Source organism: Falco punctatus (genome assembly GCF_963210335.1).
Source record: "Falco punctatus genome assembly, chromosome: 7".
Classification (NCBI taxonomy): Eukaryota; Metazoa; Chordata; class Aves; order Falconiformes; family Falconidae; genus Falco; species Falco punctatus.
Window position 1 is genome coordinate 1,563,992 of NC_137587.1, and position 22,729 is coordinate 1,586,720.

General features: G+C 42.4%; 1 protein-coding gene across 1 annotated transcript; it reads right to left on the reverse strand.

The window, feature by feature from the left end:
- Positions 1 to 3,497: 3,497 nt before the first annotated feature.
- Positions 3,498 to 22,712, reverse strand: CHP1 (calcineurin like EF-hand protein 1). The gene is made up of 7 exons (XM_080394845.1): positions 22,471 to 22,712; positions 17,326 to 17,398; positions 9,890 to 9,970; positions 8,447 to 8,574; positions 7,526 to 7,587; positions 6,322 to 6,444; positions 3,498 to 5,035 (listed from the first exon to the last, which is right to left on the reverse strand). The coding sequence occupies exons 1-7, from the start codon at positions 22,535 to 22,537 to the stop codon at positions 4,982 to 4,984; spliced, it is 588 nt and encodes a 195-aa protein (XP_080250971.1). The 5' UTR covers positions 22,538 to 22,712; the 3' UTR covers positions 3,498 to 4,981.
- Between the last annotated feature and the right edge of the window lie 17 nt (positions 22,713 to 22,729).

A 22,729-nucleotide genomic window follows, 5' to 3' on the forward strand; every position in this document is an offset into this window, starting at 1 on the left:
CCCTGAAGTTACAGGGAAGCGGCCCAGGTCCCAGCCCCGCGCCCCGGCGCTCGGGGCCGCCCCAGCGCGGAGACCAAGCGGCCGAGTGAGGCAGGCGGGGGGCGGCCCGGTGAGGCGACCGGGCGGGTGAGGCGACCGGGCGAGTGTGGCGGCCGAGCGAGGCGGGCTCACCGGCCCGGGGCGGCGGCGCAGGGCCGAGTGCACCTCAGGAAGCGGCGGGCACGAACGTCCCCGGGCCCAGCCCAATCACGGAGCAGGACGGGGAGGCGGGTGCGCGGGCTCCCGGGCCCAGCCCAATCAGGGCACGAGCACCGGGTCCTGGTTGGGTGCGGCCCCACGCCCGACGCCGTTGTTCCCCGCCGCACTCACCTGAACGCGGCCGCGGCCGCGGGGCTGCGGCCGGCCCCGGCCCCTCCGCCTCTTCCTCTCACTCCGCCATCTTCCCCTCCTTACCTCGGCCAGCCGGCGGGGGGCTCGCAGCGCCCGGCGACGCCGGGCCCGCCCACTCGACCGCAGGCCTATTGGGTGCCGCTCCTATGCCACCAGACGTCCAGTTTTGGCAACGATTGGCCAGCGAAGCCGTCCGTCACAGAGGCTGGCCTCCCGCCTCCAAGGCTTTCCTTTCCGATTGGCCCCGGGGAGGGCCCACGCCTGGAAGGGGATTGGCTGAAGCCGCGCGAACAGGGCCGGCCAGGGGCGAGGCCTCCGGTGACCTCCAGAGGAATTTAAAGGAGCCGCTCGCCGAGCGGTACGCGGTGGGGCAGCTCCGGCTCGGCGCGGGGGGTGGGGTGTGTGTCCCCGCTCTAGCAGCCCTACCAGCACCCGCCTGGAGCTCCGGGGTTGCGCCGCGGGCCGGCACCCGGGGCGTGGGGAGCAGGCCTGTCACGGGGGCCGCCCGGCCGGGGCTGCTGTGGCGAGGCGTGAGCGCCGCTCCCCCGGCCTGCGCGTCACCGTGGCCCGGCACCCGGGGCCGTTGGTCCCTCGCCCTGCGGCCGGGCTTCCGCCGCTGCGGGCCGGGTTTCGTTACTGTTTGTGGGGTTGTTAGCAGCCGGTAATGTTACGCTGGAGCCTGAGGGGTGAACGCGGCGAGCGGTGAGAGGCGCGCTCCCATTCAGAAGCTCCAGGGAAACACCCCCGTGTAACCGTGATCCACCCGACACCCACCGCCGCTGGGGCCTCGGCCCGCGTGTTGGGCGCCTTCCCGCAGACTGCCGGCTCAGGTGAAACGCTTCAGCCAACCTCATGTTACATCCATGTGTTACTCACAACCGAAGCCGCGGTCTCAAAGGACTTTTAAAGCCATTTCCCATTGCAGAGTTACGTCGCTCCTGCTCCTCATGCGCCAGTGCGGTGTTCGGATGCCCGGTGCTGCAGGCAGCCCGCTCGCCGCCCCCCAGGACCGGTCAGCTATCACACCCACTGCTGCTCCGCAGGCTGCATCGCGCCCCAACAGCTCAACCTGGCGGCAGCCACGGGCCTCCGCAGCCGGCGGTTCCCGACAGAACGCGCTGCAGACTGGCAAACGGACTTGACTCGCTGTTTGCCGGTAGACGGCCAAATGGTTCGTCTAATTTAAATACCTATCCCTTAGGCACTTTTTTTTAAAAAAGAGAGATGTAATGTGAAGCAGCTCTGCCTTTGCGCTATTTTATTCCTCTTCCAGACTTCAGCCTTCACAGATGACCTTTGTTCTCAAGAAGATTTAAGATAATGTCTACAAGCAATCAAGTATGCTAAAAATACTTTTGTGGAAATCTGCTTTTATCTTGACAGCTTAGTTTTGAAGAATTTTAAATTTAATGTAAATTTAAGATCTCAGTTCCATAAAGCTTCTCTCGCTGTCTACCACCTTCTAAGTTACATGTTAAATATCTAGATTTCAGAACACAGAGTAAGATACTTGGTGGCTTCCATATGATTTATACAGCCAACAGTGAAGTCAGGTTCTGATAGACAGGAGGGTGTTGTTCACTACAGGCTGGTTAGCTGGCCTTTGGTTTGGTTGTGGGGTTTTTTTGCTGTGCACTATTACCATATCAGCGTTCACCTTAGAGCACATTAGCAAAAATACCTAATGTTCAAGGTAGGGGCTTAGAAAGACAGATGCCAGAAGCATTAATATTATCTACCCTTTACTTGGAACACCACTAGTAGGAAGGAAAGAAGAGAAAAAAAAAAAAAAAGCCTAAATTGGAACCATGGAGAGGTGTAAAGCTCATGGTGTTATGGATCCATAGGGCAGTTATTATAAGTGTGTCCTCTTCTGGAGCTCGTGTTTTGCACTAGTTTCTTCCATTCTGCCAGCAGAACAAAGGATTGTTAATGCTCTGAAACCAAGCTTAGTTGTAAGGAATTGATTTGTAAGGCCTGCTAGCACCATTCTACTGGTGTTTAATTTTTCTAGTCATTAAAGAATAGTCAATTACCATACAGGAGTAGGTTTGGGTCTGCCCTGGTTACAAACAGAAATACTGTACCTGGTACAGTTGTCTTCTGTGTCACCTGGTACAGTGCTGTGTTTTGGATTCAGTATGAGAATAATATGGGTAGCAAAGCAATGTTTCTAGCTGTTGCTAAGTACTGCTTACCCTAAGGCAAGACTTCTCAGGCCCTGCCAGCAAGAAGGCTGGAGGTGCACAAAAAGCCAGGAGGGAGCAGAGCCAGCACAGCTGACCCAAACTGGCCAAAAGGATATTCCATACCACAAAATGTCACACCTAGTACATAAACAGAAAAGCTAGCTAGGAGCAGCTGATTGCTGCTCAAGGACTGGCTAGGCATCAGTCAGTGGGGGAAGCAAGCAATTGTATTGTGTATCACTTGGGGTTCTTTCCTGTTGAATTTTATTCCTTTCTCACGCTCTCTCTCTACTTTTCATTACAATTGTTATTATTGTATTTTATTTCAATTATTAAATTGTTCTTATCTCAAAAGTGTTGCCTTCCCTCCTCCCCCCCCAGTTCTCCTCCCCATCCTGCTGTGGGTGGGAGGAGTGAGCAAGCAGCTCTGTAGTGTTTAGTTGCCAGCTGGGGTTAAACCATGACAGGGTTTGATTGCTGGGTTGTTTTGTTGTTTTTTTTTTTTAATACACTGAAAGATTTATTTATGGATTGATAAATACAGTATCCAGTCTCACTGGGACAAATAAGGCACAACTGTAGGTTACACTATATAGCCAGAAAAGAGCAACACCTACTTCTAAGCAAATCACAAAGCCTACAAATACTTTTACTTTTCAATCTGTTAACATTATTACATTCCTATTTATACATGACATGGTCATAAAACTATAGTGTTTCTTTCTCATACAGAATAGATGGTTTTAATTTGCACTTCTTTCTGGAATTGTGTTGCACTCTGCAAAATAATCAAGTGCAACATTTCACTTTGTGATTAATTTAAAATAAATCAAAAACCCTTCAGAGACTTGCATGTTATTCTTTAACACAAGTGATGATTAAAGGAACTGAGAAAAAAAGGAAATGCACATTTGAGAATAGTTTGAGACTGGTAAGTATTATAGAAATGTTTACACATGACATAAGAGAAGCAGTTATAACACTGATTCTTCAATAAAGAAGCTCCCGGGGTTTTTTGGTTTTATTGGAAGGACCTCCCGGACTGTAGGATGCTCCAGCTAAACTAAATGAGACTATCTGCCCATCTAGCCACAGAAAATTATGTTTTATTCAACCTTCATTAACTATGATCTCTTGACTTTATCAGTATTATATTAGTGGTATTAATCATCTTATACTTGCAAAGAGATTTGTGTAGAAATATATTCTGAAATATTTGGCATAATACGCACTTCCACAAATTATATTCTCATGCCAGAGCTTTCATAAATACAGCTATCACCCTCAACACAAATCTAACAAACCAGGACTTCCATATTGGAAAATGTAAGTAATTACTGATTCTCCAGGTCACTATGATTAAAAAAAAAATAATAAATCAGTACTACGTTTCACGTCACTATTACCAGGGGGCAGTGACAGAACTGCAAGTCTAGATTTTGGCATGACTAGTTTTCTTGCATTATGTACACTGGTAAACAACTTTACACTTTCAGAGCCAAAACCACCCTGTTAAGGAGGGATCCTAGAGCGAAACAACCTGGAGAGGGCACTTCACGGTCCACTGGCTGTCAAGCCTGCAAGCTACTCAAAGAAAAGAAACAAGTTTCTGCATCTGCTACTGGAACAATTTAAGTGACTTAGTGCAGAATTCCTATTCCTTTTGAGGACACCACAGATTCTCCTATTGTCCCTGTGAATTCATCCCACAAAGCATACAATCTATTCACAGTACTTTAAAGTACTCTAGGCTATCTTCTTGCCTTCAGTGCTAGTTGTACAACAAAACCATAGAAATTGACAAGTCCTCAAGTAAAAGGCTGATTTGGAAGCAGTGAAGAAAAATCTGCATGTAAAGAGCGAAATGGGAAAGGAGGGGCAGGGGGAGAAGAAAAAAGGCAGCTGTAATATGTTGTTGCTCCTGGAAGCAAAAGTGAATCATTATCACCACACCTAGTATTTGAGAAGATGCTTGTCTCCAAAGTGCTTCATAGGGCGCTTCTGTGGCGGGTTCCAGTTTTTCCATTCTCAGACTCAGAGCTCAGAAGAATCAGTTTGTGGACTAAACAGCAGCACATAAGGAGAGACATTTTTGCCAAAACAGCAGTGCAGAAGGAGACAAGGGAGAAGGTAAAAAAAAAAAGGAAGGAAAAGATTTTTTAAAAAAAAAAGGAAGGAAAAGATTTTTTTTTAAAAAAAATGCTCCTTTCCAAGTTGCATGGCAGCCATTTCCCTTTGTTCCTGATGCACAGGGAATGTTCACATTGGTAGAACAAATCAGGGAGGGGTTGGAGATGTATTGTATATGCACCAGTAGTAATGCTCTGGGGGAAGGTGCTAAGGAGAAAATGAAGTTCTATTCTTTGTATAGTAGGGGTAGGAAGGAATAGGTTCTCCATCCATCAGTGAAGAAATCGAATGCTCATTTTCTGCTCTACATCCACCTTCTCCAAAACCTGCAGTAAAATTCAGAAACAGCTACTTAAATTATTGTACATACTTATCTTCTACAAGGTTTCTTACTCTACTACAGACAAAATGGGCAGGAACATGGGATGTCTTCAGTTTGGCATGCCAGTCCCTCATCTAGAGACCGGTATTTTTCATTCTGGACTAAGGTCTTTCCGAAGAAAGAAGCTTCAGCCATTCAAGCTGAAAGAAGGCTCTCAACCAAAATGTAACTAATGCAGTTTTAGTCTGCCAACAGCCCAGAAAGGCTCGGATTCCTAAAATTAGACTGCGTGGGAACGCACAGCCAGCAAACAGAAGGGAGAATGGAGTAGAGGAAGAGGCATGAGCAGTCAGTGAAGGGCTAAAATCAAGGTCACAGCATCACTAACACAGATAATTGTAAAACCAGGATGGCAACTGCATTCACTGAGGTATGAAGACATTAGTCTGCTCCAGGCTGTTTTAGACAGTGGACCTCAGTGTTCCAGGATGAAAGTAATTTAAGTTTGAAGAGACCTCTGGAGGTCTTTTAGTCAAACTCTCTCAACTCCTACTTAACTTAAATCCCTACCTCAACCCCTGATCTAGCACAGCCAGCTAGATCAGGTTGTTCAGGGCCTTGTCCGGTTAAGTTTTAAATATCTCCAGGGAATGAGGTTCTACATCTTCAGCAACTATGATCATCCTCTTGGTAAAAGAGTTTTCCTTATAGCTAACCAGAACTTCCCCATGTTGCAACTTGTTTCTGTTGCCTCTTATCCACCTCCAAGATAAGTCTGGTTCCTCAATACTTCTGCTATAGAACAACTTTCTTTACCAACTATATAATGGCTCCTTACTATTACCCACTTCTGCCTACAATGCAATTCAAAGGACTAGGAGCTAGGAACTTGAATACTGATGTTAGTTGTGTCACTAACAAATAAAATCTACGAGTGAAGACTGATGAGCACAATTACAGCAGAAGAATTGCCGTGTTGTAACTGTGCTAGTCAGGCTACCTGTGTAGAAAGAACGGGTTGCAAAAGAAAAGTGAAAATTCTGCTGTATATTGCAATGCTGTAGCTTATGCAAGAGCATGAAAAAACATGCAGATCAATAATTAGTACCCTAACAGTATATATATAAAAAGTTTCCTAATAAAGGCAGAAAAAGAGCTAGCAGAAGGCTTGCTTTGTCCAAATGCAAACAGGATTATTGGAACAACTTCCTCCCTGTTTCCATTGAAGTCTGAATGGCTTGCCCATTACTGAGCAGTTTCATTTAGTTGTTAAAAAAAGCATTTACCAACCTTTACAAACTCTGCAAAGGAGATGGCACTATCTCCATCTTGATCAGCTTCCTGGATTGTCCTGTCAGCGATGCTGCCCAGCTGCTCATCTGAAATATTTACACCAACCATCATCCGTAATACCTGTAACATCCAGAAGTCCCCAAATTAAATTTTTTTCTTTAAATAAGAAAACAAAATAACCATTATTAACATAGGAACAGAAATATTCTTACTGCTGTTTTTCTCATGTATACTGTCAAAGTAACACCACACAAGAACAACTCTGGAGGATTTCCACAGAAGAAACTTTTAGAAAGACTTCTATTTGTGCTTTGTATGTCAAAGCTTTCAGGAAAGACAGCTTCCTCTTGTAGCCACGTCTGACAAATACTCCTGCCTTTTCACTAGGCAGCAGGAAGAGGAAGAAGTACGAGAAAGCTTTTGGAACCCAGAACAAGTACATTTTGTTTCAATGCTTTTCTCTATTTTTTCCTCACAAAAAGTACCAACATTCGAGTATCTGCTGTTGGAGATAGCTGCCTACAGGAATCTTTTAAGTATATGGTCAAATGGTAACTGCCATTACTCTCTACAGTTAGTAAAGCATTTTCTGTGCCAATAGAAGATGGCAGTTTCAGTCAAAAGCAAATCCTCATCCTACATCAGGAACCACAAATTGCCATCTCCACTTCCCAGGATTAGCAGTATGTAATTACCCCTAGCTCAACCATAGTTTCACATATATGCAGCACTGATGAACTCTGATTACCTTTGCTGCAATTCCAAGAAGTTTTATTCTATTGAGAGGATGCACAGAGGATCAGACAAACGACCTAATCGATCTCAAGGACTGTCCCTGTGAAGTCCTGTTAGAAGCACCGCAGAAAGTTTTAAAAGGTAGTTCTCAAGGGGCTTAGTGTAGTTGTTGGGGTATCTAGGTATCATTTCCAATAGCATCTGCTTAGCCTAACACTCGGGTTTAAATCTGAATCTAGCATTCCCAGTTTAATAAAACAGCCTAGGCTACCAAATAGGATTAAAGTCTCATACTGTATCTAATCTTATTTAATTGCTTATCTTAAACCAGAGATAAGCAATTAGCCACCAGATTCCTTCAGAAGTTCTTTTGAGAAGACTGTTGCAAGTCCCCTCTTCATTCTAAATGGGTGTAAAGTCACAGAGAAGGTCATGGAGTCATTCAAAGCAGCCCTGAGCTATTTACCTGAAGCAGCTCATCCCTGGAAATCTTGTCATCTTTATCGAGATCATATAACCGAAAAGCAACTACAGGGAAGAAAAGGAACAGGCTGTTTAGTTCAAATGCCATTTTTTTTCATAAATACATTATCTAAAAAACCCTAATTATTCATAAATTATTTAAAGATAATTAGCTTTGAATTTTAAATTCACCATAAAATCCATGGAGAGTTCCATAAAGTGTTATTACTACATACAGCAATATTGCTATTTTCAAGAAATGAAAAATCCTACTTAAATACTCAGTACAAGTACGAAGCATTCTGCTTGCAGAGATGTTTCTTCAAAGCCTCAAGTCATGGAAGTCTAATTACCACCAAGATACATTCAATCCTTTAACTTCAGAGCCAACCATTTTTACATTTGTTCTCTTTGACTATATACTTGATGACATACAACAGAAATATCAAGTGCTGAGGACTGTTGCCAGCTTTGATTAGCAAGCAAGAGCATTCTGCTCATATACTGTAGGCAGATGTCCAAATACTCAAAAAAGAACCCAGCTGAAGATGAGGAAAAAGCACTCCATTATATGGAAGACTGGAGAAAGAAAGGGAAAAGCCCATTCATGTATGGGATGTGGCTTCTAAATCTGAAATAACTTGAAATGGCATACAAGCCATTTCAAAACACTCCTGTTGTGAGATGTTTGTAAAAGCATATCCATTACTCAAAATTCAACCAATTCCAAATTCCAATACAAGAATGGGTCAATTGTTTACATTCTGAACAGCTAAAATTGCACATAAATTTTAAAAAAATAAATCAGGTATTAGAGGACATCATTCCACTTACAGAACAACAGTACAAAGACACCAAGCCCCTTCACTCCCTTCCCAGAAAAACAACAAAAAAAGGCTTCTATAAGAAAGTTCACATTTCTTACAGTGGAGCTTGTTACTTCGGCTGTTCAGTGGCTCTGGTCCATTCTGGTCTTTGCTCTTCTCATTATCCTCTATGGGCCGGAAGTGGGCTAGTGTCCTCATGAATCCTCGGAAATTCACCTGGTCCTCTCTGCATAAGCATTTCAGCAGGTCAGTTTCAACACAGCTTATACAGGTTCTTTTTTTTTTTTTACTGAAACAGGAGTATGAATGTCTACAGCATCAGGACCACACAGACTCTTCCACTCCCACCTCCCTAGAGTTTGAGTTTGGCTGCCTGTGCTCAAAGCCAGCTCTGAGACAGTGCAGTTGCAACCTGGGATCATGCTGCTATGAAGTATGATGTGTAAAACAAGAAAGTGAGAGAAGTTTTGTCACAAGCTTGCCGCCTCCTGCCTGCAAGCTCCATTTAAGCTCTAGTCCTCACCCTTGGCCCTTGCCTGAGCTATCCTGCAGCTATCCCCAAGTCTGGCAAACGTACCTTGCTAATCTGGACCCCGATACCCTTGACTGACCCCAGACTAGCTTCACCACCATCAACTTGTCTGGCAACCACTGGACTTGTTGGCTGACCTGACAACACTCACTGGACCAGCCCTGCTTTTGTCGCTCAGGTGCTGCACCCTTGGTGAGCAAGGGCACTGCCCCTGCCAGATTTGCTGTCACCCTTGGCTCCTGCGCACAGGGTAGCCATTGCTTGCTGCTCTCTGACAGACAGCTCTCCTCTCTAGTTTCTGTGGGAACCAGCTATGCAAGTACTTTCCAAGACTCCTGCTTTCTACTCAGGAAACCCTGCCCGGTATTAACCCATATTATGATTTTATTAGACAATCTGACCTTCATCAATCAATAATGACAAATGTGTTCAAGAACAGCAGATTCCATAGAACAATCTAAAAAGGTACAATGAAGAGACACAGTACTGCAAATTTGATCATCTGTTTGGATATATGTTAGCAGCACTATAAGTTATGTCTTAAGCGAGATCAAAAACTGAAAACAAGCAAACAAAAAAGCTGATCGAATAACAAAGGTATAGTTAGAGGCTAAAAGATGAAAACCAAGACTGAATTAGTAAACTGTAATACTACTTAGCATAAAATAGTATTGCTACAAGTTTGCTTAAAGAACCAAAGTCCATATGTGCCCTTGACTTTCTTCAGAAGTATTCAGCAGCATAGCAAGAAGTAGAAAACTGTGACATGAAGCCCAATTTTGTCAACAAATAAAGCATACAAGTCTTGTAAAGTTGTTAAATATATCCCGTTACAGAATAAAAACATGCTGAGGAAACAGTGTCCCCACATACATTTCATGATGTTTGAGTGTTCAATTACTAGCAAATTCAAATTATGTGTGCTTTAACTATCAACAATTCACTAGCAAAACTTCTGACGAACTGCAAATCTTGAGCCTGCTTGTAAATTACATCTGTCGGAACTCACCCTTCCGGAAAGAAGGCATTGATAATTCTGTCTCCCAGTGGATTGATGGCAAGCTCTGGAATCCGCTGGAAGTCTTCACGGCTAAGTAAAGCAAGAACACAGGAAGTCTGCATAAAGTTGAAGTCACTAGAGAAAGAGTTGCTTAAAAAGAATTCACAGTAAAAACATCCATTGGCTTCTATTTCTGCAGCAAGACACTTGGCAGTTTTTGACATACAACTCTTTAAAGCATGTTTTCTCTATGACTAATGGCACAAAGCAAAGCAAAAGACAATGCCAAGCCTGTATTACATTACAGACTAGCAGTGCTCATTTATCACATTAAGAGCACTTCTCAGATGCTAACATTGTTTGTGCTAGAAACCTTCCTGTATGACACCAACTAGTCTGCAATTTAAGGAAAGTGTCTGAAATAACTCTGAAGAAAAATATGGCTTAAAAATGATTATTTTTTTTTATAATTATTTTGGTACCTAATAATTTGAGTTGGCATGATTTTTCCAGACTACCCCATTCCAGATTCTGGGACAATACCATATTCCTAACATACCACAGGTGATCTGCATATTCTAATAGAATTTTTTTTTGTTGTTTATGCAGTAACTTTACATCTTACTATAAATGACAAATTTCAGATTATTTTAGCTTCATCCAAGCAGCACTCCTTTTAAAGAGGTAAATTTAGACTTTGACAGAGGCTTGCAGGCCAGATGTAACTTCATCAGTACACTGCAAATACTCACTGCTCTTGCCAGAGATTCTCTTTTCTGCTCATGATTATACACACACAGCATAGTATAAACATAGCTAGTGCTTACACTGTTACAGCTCTTTCTGATCTGGAAGACATCATGAGCTATACTGATGCAAGCACATCTTAGATTGTCATGACATGAACATACATTTCATTTTACTAGAGTTGCACGAACAATTTTTCTTTTCTTTAAACCTAATAGAATGTCACTGACAGGAAAGTGGGATAATCTTGGTGTGACCAAGGCAGACACTAAGCACGTCTTACAGAATACTCTGGTTAACAGGTTTGGGTTTGTTTGCTTTTTCCACTATGAGAGAGCACAGCAATTTATCAGTTCATACAAGAGGTACTCAATCATTTAGGTTTTAAATTGCAAAGATAACAGCAATGGGGTAAGGCTGAAAAAAAATAAATCTATTCTGCCTGCATGAATAAAATGACATTTCCTGCTCAATCTCTAGAAATATTGGCAATCTCCTTCAAGTCAAATGCAGTCCTGCCATTTTTGAAGTTTGGGTCAAAGTCTCAAACTTGGTTACTAAATGTTTGCTACTTTTGAAAACTATGCTTACTAAATGAATCAGCAACAAGGTTTGATTCACGACATAATTGCATCAAAAAAACCCGGCAGAGTAAAGTAAACACAAACAGATTTTATTTAAGTACACTGGCCTTTTAAAATACTGTGATCTTAAATACGGGAGGGGGGGGGAAATGAATTTGTTAACCTTATCACTACTCTAGCCTAGGAAAGGCACAGAAGCAAGACGTTCTAGTTTTAAATGCATTCTAAAACAGTCCTTGGCACCACAGCACTGTTAAAGAGTCCCAATTGTACCTGTTGCAACACGGTTAAACTGTTTGACCTTCTAAGTAGAGTGATCTGACCATATTTTTAAGCTATCCCAGCAAACTTCTGCTCTGACCAGGTCTGAATTATTTTTAATAGACAAAGCTAACATCTATATAATATGATCAACTTGTTACCAGACCCTTCAGGACAGCTGCATTTTAAGCTACAGCTGAAGGGCAAAGTATGCATTAGTGATTTTAGGCAGGAGATGCAGTGATGTGGAAAACCCATGTCCTAGTAACACTATTTTAACAACAGGACTTGTGTCAATGCCAACACTTACAAGCTAAAAGCAGCAGCTGCCCTCTCTTCCATTTACAGCAAAATCCTAATGTTTCAGAATTTTTTACTTGCATATCACTACTTTTCAGTACTCAGCCTCAGTTTACACTCTGCATTTCAGCCTCCTGTTATTCTGCTTTCTAACAGGAGATTAACAATTAACCACAAATAACTCCCCAGGTTTCATATCTACTTGTCCTGTCTTTATTGGGATTGCAGTAGACCATTTTTGCTTATTAACACTCACTCAGTAATGTGCTCTTTTAATTGAAATAACTGTAGTAGCCATAAAAGTAAATGAATGCATGAGGTAAGTTATTCTCCGCTTTATAAACTAAGGCTTCCTGCAGTCATTAGGGACCAACTGCACCTGGCTGAGGCTGGAGCTTACAGGAAAAGTCATGCCCTCTACTTCCTCTGTGTTCACATGCCATAGCAACAAGGCTCTTCCAACACATCTCTCCTGGAACCTGGCTTCTACTAAACCCTTGCTTAAATGTAACCTGCAAAGCAATCTTTAACTGCATGTTATCATTATGCAGGCCAACCATTTTAATGTATGTGCCAGTGCATCCACACTTACACATACTTTCCAGCAAGGAACGTGTAGATTCTAAGCAAGACAAATATCTCTGAGTGTACCCTCCAAGGCACACAGTAGATGCCTAGTGTAAAGGGCTCTATCTTACCCTAAAGGCTACAAGAAATCTATTAGACCCCTTTTTTCTTCCATTATTTCTGGTGGTTCATCCTTCTTTTACTTCTAGATAGTAGCAGAGCACTGTTCCCTCAACAGGGTTGAGGAGAGTAGGGCTAAATGTAGCTGAGGGAAAGTAAAACAATGAAGAGAAAACAAACCATATGAAAAAACAAAAGTGGCAGAGGAAAGGAAAAATGTCCAGAGGATATAGATAACAAGAAATTACTTGAAATGGGAAAATAATTAAAAGTATTAAGGTGTATCATGCAAGATTGTCAAACAGATTTAACAGGTTACTACTGAAGGGGTTTCATTGCTCCCTTCCCTTGCTAAGGTTAGCTTTGTCATCCATCAGACCTTTTGGTGGTCTAATGTACCTCACTATCCCTGAAAAAAAGTTCCCCACTTCTTCCTCTCCATGCTCCCAACTACCTTTCTGTTGAATTAGCAACTTCAAGCAGTTAAAAACAACTTCATCTCACCTAGCTTCATCTTCACACATGCTCTACACAGGTTTAAAAGAGTTGCTAAACTACCAGGGGAGTGATTGATTTACAAACATTAGGCCAAGAAGTATGCTAGAAGTACAGGCTAATTAGACGAGCAAGGCAGGGGGGAAACAGTGCGAATAAAGCATGGTTAAGGGGGGAAGTATGTGTTACTGTAGTACCCTACCATTTTGTAATCCCAACCTGCCTGCCTTGTCTGTTCTACAGAAAGCTAAAAATCTTTTGCATTTTCTTAAGCAAAGGTAAATAATTCCATGTTCAGAGTGCTAGCTTTTATGTTTTACTTTGAAATCTTGGCATATCAGCTTGAACGAATAAGAACAAGCCTGACAACTTTCCAGACAGGTGATTCAATTCACTGACAAAGTTAACAGATGGCCCTGCCAGCTCCTGTTACCCTCCTCTCGGGGCCAGAAGCTTTCTGAAGTTCTCCAGGAGACACCATCTTGTGAACAGCTTTCATAATCATGACATATGCATAAACAGCTCAGCGTGTCCATTCTCACGTTACCAGCTTTCAGAAGACTTGCCCTCCCTTCCTTCTTCCACACTCACCAGGCCATCCCAATTGCTGAACAGTAAAAAAATACTTCTGAAGTGCTTAACCTGTCATTTCCCCGGGCAGAAGAAACTACTGTAAGTGGGAGGCTTCATGCAAAACCTACATGCCAAAGTAGCAGTTTAGCCAAGTATCTCCTTTTTATAGCTCTATATGTGTCTGTCTAGAGCTACTTACCAGTAGATAAGTTTTGGAGCAGATGTATTCTTGTGTGGTGTACACTCCGGTACCAGCCCAACAAGGGGACTCACTGAAGCAAGAACATACTTATCCTGGTCATACACTTAAATTTTCTCATCTTGGAAATCAGAAAGTAAAGAAAATGTGCACACTAGTTCCCTCCTGACCTATAGTTAGGATGGAGGCAGAACAAGTATATTTCTGGTTTCGCAATTTAGACGTAGCCACGGTATCAACTTTTTATTTTGGCAACTCAGCATGTCACAGTATTGAAATCAAAGATGACAAAGGAATTTAAAGGAATGGGTTTGTCCTGGCTTTTACAACCTGGTTTCATTCAGATAGCTCCCTCATACTTGCACTTACTCGTTTTCTTTTGGGTTTTTTTGTGGGTTTTTTTTTTTTTTTAGGAAAAGTGAAGCTAAGGAAAAAAATAGCACTTTTAAATAATTGATAAAAGTTAATCCATTAACCATAGGCTGTAGTCATTTAGAGGGTAAGGAGGAGAGAAGGAAAAAGCCAAAAAGAAGGCCTATGAAGTTTTGACTCCATCAGTACCCTTCTCTTAAGTCTTATTTATGGAACTCTAAAAAGAAAGTTCCTTGAAACTGTACGTAGGTACACTGGATAGAAACATCTGGCTAGGAAAGGTTTCAGCTTTTGGTTATAGTTCCAGAATGAACTCTCTCTCTTCTTTAGCCACCAGGATTAATCATTATCTACCAGATCCTCTGTACAAAGTGCTCTTTACCTTGCACATTTTTAACCCATAGATAAGAACGACAGCACAGCTTTTCCCCTTGTTCAGAAGGGTGATACACATTTAAAGATTAATTTAATGCCATAAAGAAGAGCCTAACACTTCTTTTCCTGATCATAGTCACATGAGTGATTTCTGTCATGTCTGATTTGTAAGTCAAAGGCGGGAAACAATCATTCTTGCTCACAGGAAACAAACAGAAGACATGCTTACTACTGCCAAACAGTTTAGAAAGCAAGTGATAACTTCACCTCGTTTGTCTCAAAGTAGCAAGTTCTCTTTGATCAGTATTTCAGAAAACAACATTTACGACCTTCAGAGCTGTAGTTCTTACTCTCCCTTCATTGTTTTTTTACAGGAAGTAGTTTTCTATTACTTAACTTAATGGTTTCCACATATTGTGGGGGCCAGGACAGAGTGGCATTCAAGTTTTGAAAGCCAAGCCAGCCATGATTGGGAGCAGGCTACATTTAAGAGGCCAAGACTGCAAGTTAAGGGATCACAACTTGCACAGCTGTTGGGATTTCCCAAACAAGTCCAGTTTCCTTTCTCAAGTACCACATGATTATTGACAATGAAAAAAACACCTGCTTCTGATACATAACACTATGAAACTAAGCATTGTGCAACAGACATTCATAGCATGTTTAATTAATTACTCCTCTTACGTAAACTGAGTACAATCACTTTGACATTTATACAAGCTTTACGGACTCAATAGGTAAATTTAAAGTTGGAGGGAAGAGCTGAGGAAGAACATGTCCTAGGTTCAAATTGTGCTAGACTAGTCTGGTAGCCATCACCTTTAATCATCAGTAAAGACTAAACCCACATGCAAAGTTTTGAAGAGACTGTTAAGTGTTCTTTTTCAAGTCATTTCATTTTGAGACATTAGCAGTATTACCCTTACCTACAATATCATTCAGCTGATCTGTATGTCACAATTGCCAATTAGCCAATGCTACAATTTATATGATACATGAGCTTTGGTGACAGAGTGGTTTTAAGATGTCCCTGCCCATCCCATACCAATTGTTTCCTCACCCACGGTCTATTTTGTCATCCCTTCAGCTATGCAAGTCCAGGTATTTACAGTACAGCCACAGTCCAAATCACTGGAGTCAGTCTGCTTAAAAATACCTGCACAAGCCAAAAGAGGAAGCAGAGTATTTTTAACCAAAAAGAATCACTCAGTAGTCCTGTTTACAGTACAGCTCCACAACCAGTTACTTAAATGTTAACTGAGAAATCAGTAATTTGTGGCACCAGAAGGAACTGTGTATTTCTTTCAAGAAAGGAAACTGCAGTAAGCAGCAGTACTGCCAAAGACAGTGTACCTTACAACTTGTCACCTTTATCTTCTAATCAGCGATTCTAGCTTTATAGTTACTTTGGTTTATAGGGCATCCCACAACCACATTTTGCAAGATCACATACAAAACCCCAGATGATCCCCAAATCTATGTTTACCAGGTTTGACTGGGATAGAAATGCTATGAAAGAAGTTAACTTCATCCCAGTCAGACTTTGTATACTATGCTATGAGGTCCCTTCCCCCTTCCTACTCTCTCCAGCTTCCCTGTGCTCCATTTCTGGCATATGTGGCTATATGGTGAATGGGAAACAAATCCACCTGAACACTGATCAGTTTCCTTTTTTGTTGTGCTACCTGGCAAGTTTTCAAAGCTGTAGGTTAGTTTCCAAAGATGAGCCTTGATATCAGCTTCAACACAGAAAAGCAACAGCCTTTCAGCGGCAACATGGTCTTGGACCAACTAGGTTGGTCACAAAATTGCACCCCTGGTGCAGTCATGGACAGCTCTTATTTGTCATATGTTTCCATAATATTAACATAATCCATAGGCAATGTCAAAAGAGGTGACTAATCATTTTAATACAGTCAGAATTCATAATCAGTTCAGTAAATAAAGAGCAAAACAATACAAACTCTCAATACATAACTGGAGTGGGGAAAGCTAGAGAACAAAAACAGCAAGCAGAGATACATTTTAACAGGCAATCATCCCACTGGAGTTTACCTTTAGGTTGAGAATACTTTCCCAGCAGACTCAGCCCACCAAAGTGAAAAGTGTTTTGCACATACAGTTTAAGCCTCATCTTTAATTGATTAAGCTGTAAGAAACTGGTTCACTTCTGTAGTTTTGAAATTCTAGACAGAAGACAAACATTTTAAAGGTCTTGGAATATCCTGCACTACTGCTTTAAAGAATAAAATGTGTTTTTATTTAGTCACAGTGACTTGGTTCCAGCTCGCTCTTTTTTATTTTTGAGCATACTAACAGACATGGTGGTTCAAGAAGAAGTACAAAGAATAGTAAATGGCTTGAAGATCAAAGTAGCATTAAAAAACACTAGGTATCAGAAACATTTAATAGCCCATGCTCCCAAAAATAAATTATCTTTTTGTTAGGAAAGCCAGGGTGAAGACGACATAGTGGAACTATTCTTGTAATAATTATTAGAAGCCACACAAATAAAGGTAAGAAACAATCTAAAAATACGGTTTAACATTTCTGAACATTTGCAGTAAGACCTTGAATACCAAACCTGACCTTTCTTGTCTTAACTGCTACAAGCCTTCAGTACTACAGTAAAGACAACTAGTAGAGCACCTCAGTTTGACAATAAGATTTCTCCTGACCCTTCATAAAAGGGAACAAACTTGAATGTCTAAGTAGACAGTAGATATGAAAACCCCCATTGTAACAGCCTCACTGATTCACCATATGAGGAAACGACGCAGGCATCCTGCAACAGCAAGCCACCATTACAGATATGTGTCAGGGCAAACAGCTGAGTTAGTGACGATACCCACCTAAGGGTGCCATTTTCTCCTTTGTCTAGGCTGGTGAAGCGACTGTACAAGCGGGTGATTTGACTGTGCGAGACTGAAGAAAAAAAAAAACAAAGAAGAAACACAAATTATCATGTCAATGACTTCCCCTAGGAACAGACCTCGTTACACAGAGCTACTCTGCTGCTAGAAGCTGTGTTCAAAAGTTAAAAAAAAATAACACAAAACCAGTTACATTGGAAACACAGAGCAATCAGCAGTTCAGGGACTTCACTAGCTGTAAACTGCATCTTCACATTCAGGAACCCACCAGTAAGTCCATTCTTCAAAAATTTCTTTAATTCTGCCTTCTAGCTGTTTATATTTTTGGTCTCTAACATTCTTTGGTTATCCGACTCAGTAAATGGCAATTAAAAAGAAAAAACCTGAATCACAGTTCCACTGTATTTCCCTTAACTCCTTTATGACTAAACATAATCTGGACACAGCCTCCACTGATGACCTCATTCATGACACTGCAGACCTCTGCTATAGAATCTTTCCTTCCCTTTTGCGTATCTCTGCTCTTGTTGTCTTTTTCCATCTAAAGATGGAACGTGTACTCAGTTTCTTTGCATCTGGAGAATGGTCAGAAACTTCACACCTGATCACTTTTCCTCCTTCACAGTTCAGTCTCAGTCCTTCACAGGACCGCCTGCATTGAAATAATTTGTTCATTTTGGGGTTCACTAATTTCTAGGCTTCTAGGACACAGAGTTAAAAGTTAAGAAGCCTGTTTCTAAAGAAGTTTGAGAAGGAGTTGGGACACAAAGCAAGCAGAAAGTTACTGCAGATTCCTTAAATCTGCAATTTGAAACAGAAATGCCAAAACCAGTCTTAAGCTTAGCATAATGGTGTCAACATTGCCAAGATACTAGACAACCCTAGACAATAGACACCTAAATCTTTACAAAAGTCCATGACAGGAGAGGGTTAAACCTATCTTGAATAGCAATTCTTTTAACACTGGAAGAATGCCCTACAGAAGATCTTTTAGAACCTCTTCAGATGAGGTTAATAAATACATGAAATAAGACTGAATTTAATTTTAATGTTTACTCAGTAAAGGTGTGCTGTTCTACAACACTTATCTAGGACTTTGTGTCATTTTCAAATTCAATTGTTTTAAAAGCCTTCACCAGCACATGTACAATGCTTTTGTTGCTTGATAAAACTTATTTGGGAACAGGTTGCACAGCAGTTGTCTAATCTCTGACAACTGAGGCAGAATTCTTTTTTTTCAGGTTTTTTCTTTCCCCAGGCTATTTGTTTAGGTTCAACTGTTCCCTCCTCTGGAATGACCTGCCAGCAACTGTTGATTTTCTTTCTTCCTTGTCTCCTCTGAAACTTTCATTCTTTGCATAGGGTTGGGCAATTTGCTCAGTTCCACCTAAGGCGACTCCTCTACTATCAAACTACTCAACTTCAAGTTAAGCAGCACACACACAGAAAGCAGACACCAGTATTTTAAAGACTTCTTTCTTTAAAGACTCCTGCAATTTTGATTTAGTGTTTTAGAAACGATAGGCAATAACTGATGAAAAAAATAACCTGGAGTTACATCTCCAATAAAAAGCCCTGTACTCCCGCTCTTCCCTGGCAACAAAGAGGGTGATGAGAATTCTACTCTGCTACCATTTCCAAACTAATATCAGCAACTCCATTTTTGGAACACCTCCATAACAGCTAGTATGTGATTAATAGTACATAGCTATACAGGAGGAGACATTTTTGTTATCGTACTAGACAAAAAGCATATCATAGCTATAGAAGAAAGAAAGATGACTCAGGTCCACCACTGTACTCTTTCACAATTTCCTTTTTGGCTCTCATCCCTCATGAAAGCTGCATCACTAGACACTTTCCAGAGCCCTCTCACGCAAAATAAAGATTTTTACATTTCCTGGTGACTATAGAAGAACCAGAAACAAGACCTGCCATTTATGACTGCTTCTTAAAACTCAGAAGTTAAGGATTAAAGCTAGCTGAAACATTTTTATCTATACTGTTGCCTCACTAACATCCTTCTAAAAAATCGAGTCAAGACCTCTAAAATAGGAACTGTACCCTCTATTTTACTTCTGTTAAATAATTAGAAAGTTTTTTGCAATTGGACACTCTGAAACTCTCATCTAAAACATTAGCATAAACTCATTTACATACTTAGAAAATGCATAAATATCCATCAGAAAATCCGTCACCTGTTATCAACTAAAACATTTTTCTCAAACTCAGAGAGGAGCATTAGTTTATTATTAATCCTCAAGTAGACTGCTTCAAAGCATAGGTACAAAGGGTGTGAACCAAATAGTTTGAATACTGTTGCAAGCTTTTGGAAAGCCATTGGAATGTAACAGAATGCAGACAAGCAACATCTTGGACCTCTCATCTGTTTCTTATAGTTGTTACTGAAATACAAAAGCAATTAGGACTACTTGAAGGTTTTTTCAAACTCAAATTTCAAAATGTTCATATGCAAAACGAAAAACATACAGTTTCTGTACAACATAATGTAGGATTTAGGACTGTCAACTTCAGGCTTAGAATCTGTTACTGAGAACCTAAAGATTATCTGTCACTAAGCAGAGGTTTTAACAGACATGTTTCTTCCCACTTCTAGGGAACATTACCTTTGCAGGTGTTTCTAAACAAGTGTTTTTTACCACAATATAAAAAAATATTCAGGCAGCTTTTTAATCTGTTCACCTAAAGACCATTAAAACAGGGTTTATCACTCGTTAGCGTCATTAGCGATTCAGTTTTGTGCTACATAAAATTGAACAAGAAAAACTTGTATAATGCCACAGTTGAACTCAATCAAATTGGTGACACGTTCTGTTCAATGCTCCATACTTATCCCAGATGAACAGGAGAGGGCATGTTTCACACTAAGGAGGCCAAAAAGAGAATCCTTCAGAGTACTTACCAGAACACAAGTTCCAGAGGGATATGCAGTACTGCCAGATTGTCTCACATCTACCAAGTTCTTTCTCAAACTCTTTAGTAGGTAAAGTATAATCAGCATCAAGTTTCTAACAAACTACAGGATATTCTATTCAGTCATACTAACTTAGCATTCTCACTGGGAACTTCGCTCCTGATAACCAGCATCCTGGGTTTTTTTTCTCCCACCTTGTACCTCATGTAAATATTTGCACATATATGAAGTATACAACAGTGCTAAGAGCTTGGAATTTTCCACCTACCTAGAGAACTATAAAGGGCAAAGAAAAATCACTATCCTAGACTGTGGCTACAGGCTTGTGGGAAAGATTTGATAAAGTCAATGAGACACTTTGATGACTTGTAAGTAAGCATGAGTCAGAGATTGGCAGTGGTCAATTAACAAAGTGGTATTAGTTGTAAAATTGAATAGTAAAAACACAGGAAAAAACTAAAGTCAGCCCACAAACTTAAACCTGTTGATCACCTTAAGCTCCCTACTTTGAAGATTGAAGAAAAAATACTTAGAGGCTAACTACAGCCAAGCAGTTTTATTGTTTAGAATGCCTACACAGCCATTTATTTAACTATCATGCAAGTAAAATTCTAGGAATAAAACACCACTGACAGTAAACCAAATACTGGCATGAAGAAAAAAGTAAAAGCTTTTGGAAGAACATTCCAGATTTGAGTTTTGGTTTTTAAAGCATCTTTATAAATGAGGTGAGGCTACCTTTACTTTATGATCTTTGTGATTAAAAAGAAAAAAACCTAAACAGTAAATTCTTGGTGTACACACAGACTTTAATATTACTACTTGTTTATCATAGCCTTCCTGCAGAAGGTTCCCTTGACAGATGGAAAAAGGATCATGGAAACTATGTGAACTCCTCACTCAGCTGTCCATTACGCTAGCCAGTACTGTCTTAGCTTTCTTCCACTCCTCTCCTGTAGGTCTGTAGCCACTCATTTTCCTGACACAAATAAACTATTACCTGAAACAGATATATGAAACCACTTCTATTGGAATGAAAACATGGGAAGTATTCCCATGTAGCAAGAACAGATCAGCAAGCATACGCAGGAGAAAAACATGATCTGGAAAGATTTTTTTACCTGGGGGGGGTGTGGCCGGAACAGAGCAAGCAGCAAAGTGACTTCTATGATGTTATGACCCCTGTTTCCAACTATTTAGGAGGGCACCCCCCACTTACTGTCATTCAGCATTTACTAGATTTCTCAGACAGGCAACCATTCTATCAGCCAAATTGACACCACTGAGGTTTTTCTAAGGTACTTATGTTTATGAAGAACAACTCAATCAAATACTACAGGGCAACATAGCTTTATACTACGTACAGTCTAGGGTGAACAATGTTGTGCCAGTTGTGACTAGTGCAGGAATTTTTTTTTTCTTTTAAGTATACCCAACTCTCGCACGTTCGCTCATCTCCTTTACATTTTAAAGGCCACTCAGCACTCGTTCTGAAGTACCTTAAGGCAACTTTAGCAATAGGCTATGAAACAAGTAACACTTGGGGGGAAATTGCTACACCATGAGAGCCCTTTCAGGCCAAAGACAGCTGCCCGAGAGAAATTCCAGCCCCAGAGCCACAGGCAGCTCTGCCGAACCCAGCGAGCTCTCTCCGCCGGCGGGTAACGCCGCGGGCACCAGGAGCGCTGCTGCCCGCCCGTCCCACCCGGGTCCCGCCGGGCCGCGGCCGATCCTCGCCCCCTCAGGCCGCAGCAACGGCCCCCACGCGAGACGGCTCCGCAGCCCCGGCAGGGAGCCCGGGGGCCGCGCACACGCCACGGGCTCCGCGGCCGCCGTTGTTTCCCGCTGCGCCGGGCGCCCGGCAGCCCCCCCACAGCCCAGCTGCCCCAGTCACAGCCGGTGGCCGCCGCCAGCCGCGGGCGAGCGGGACCCGGAGCGCACCGAGGGGTATGCGGTGCCCGCGGGTTTCTGCCGTGCCCTCAGGGCCCCCCCTGCGCACCCACCGCCGCCGGCGGCCCAAGAGGCGTTTCCCGGCTTCCGCAGGCCTACGAGACACGTCCGCCCGCGGTGGCTGGGGCCGGGCCGGGCACTGCCCCGCCGGGAGCGCAGCGGTGGCGGCCGGCCGCGCTAGGCACGGCTGGGCACGCTGAGGGGACAAGCGTCCGCCCCCCCCACGGCCCCGTACTCACAGCCCGTCTCCTTCTTGATCTCCTCGATCTCCTCATCCCGCAGCAGCGTGGACGCCCGGGAACCCATCGCCGCCGCTGGGCCTGAGGGGGAGCGACGGGCCGCGCTCCTCCGCGCCAAGGAGAGTCACGCAGCCGAACAGCGATGGCTGTGCCACAGCCACCCCCCCCAGCACGACACGAGCCCGACGCGGCCGCCCAGCTGCGCTAAGACAGAAAGCGAGCCCGCAGCGACTCTTATCGCCCGGCCCGGCCCGGCCCC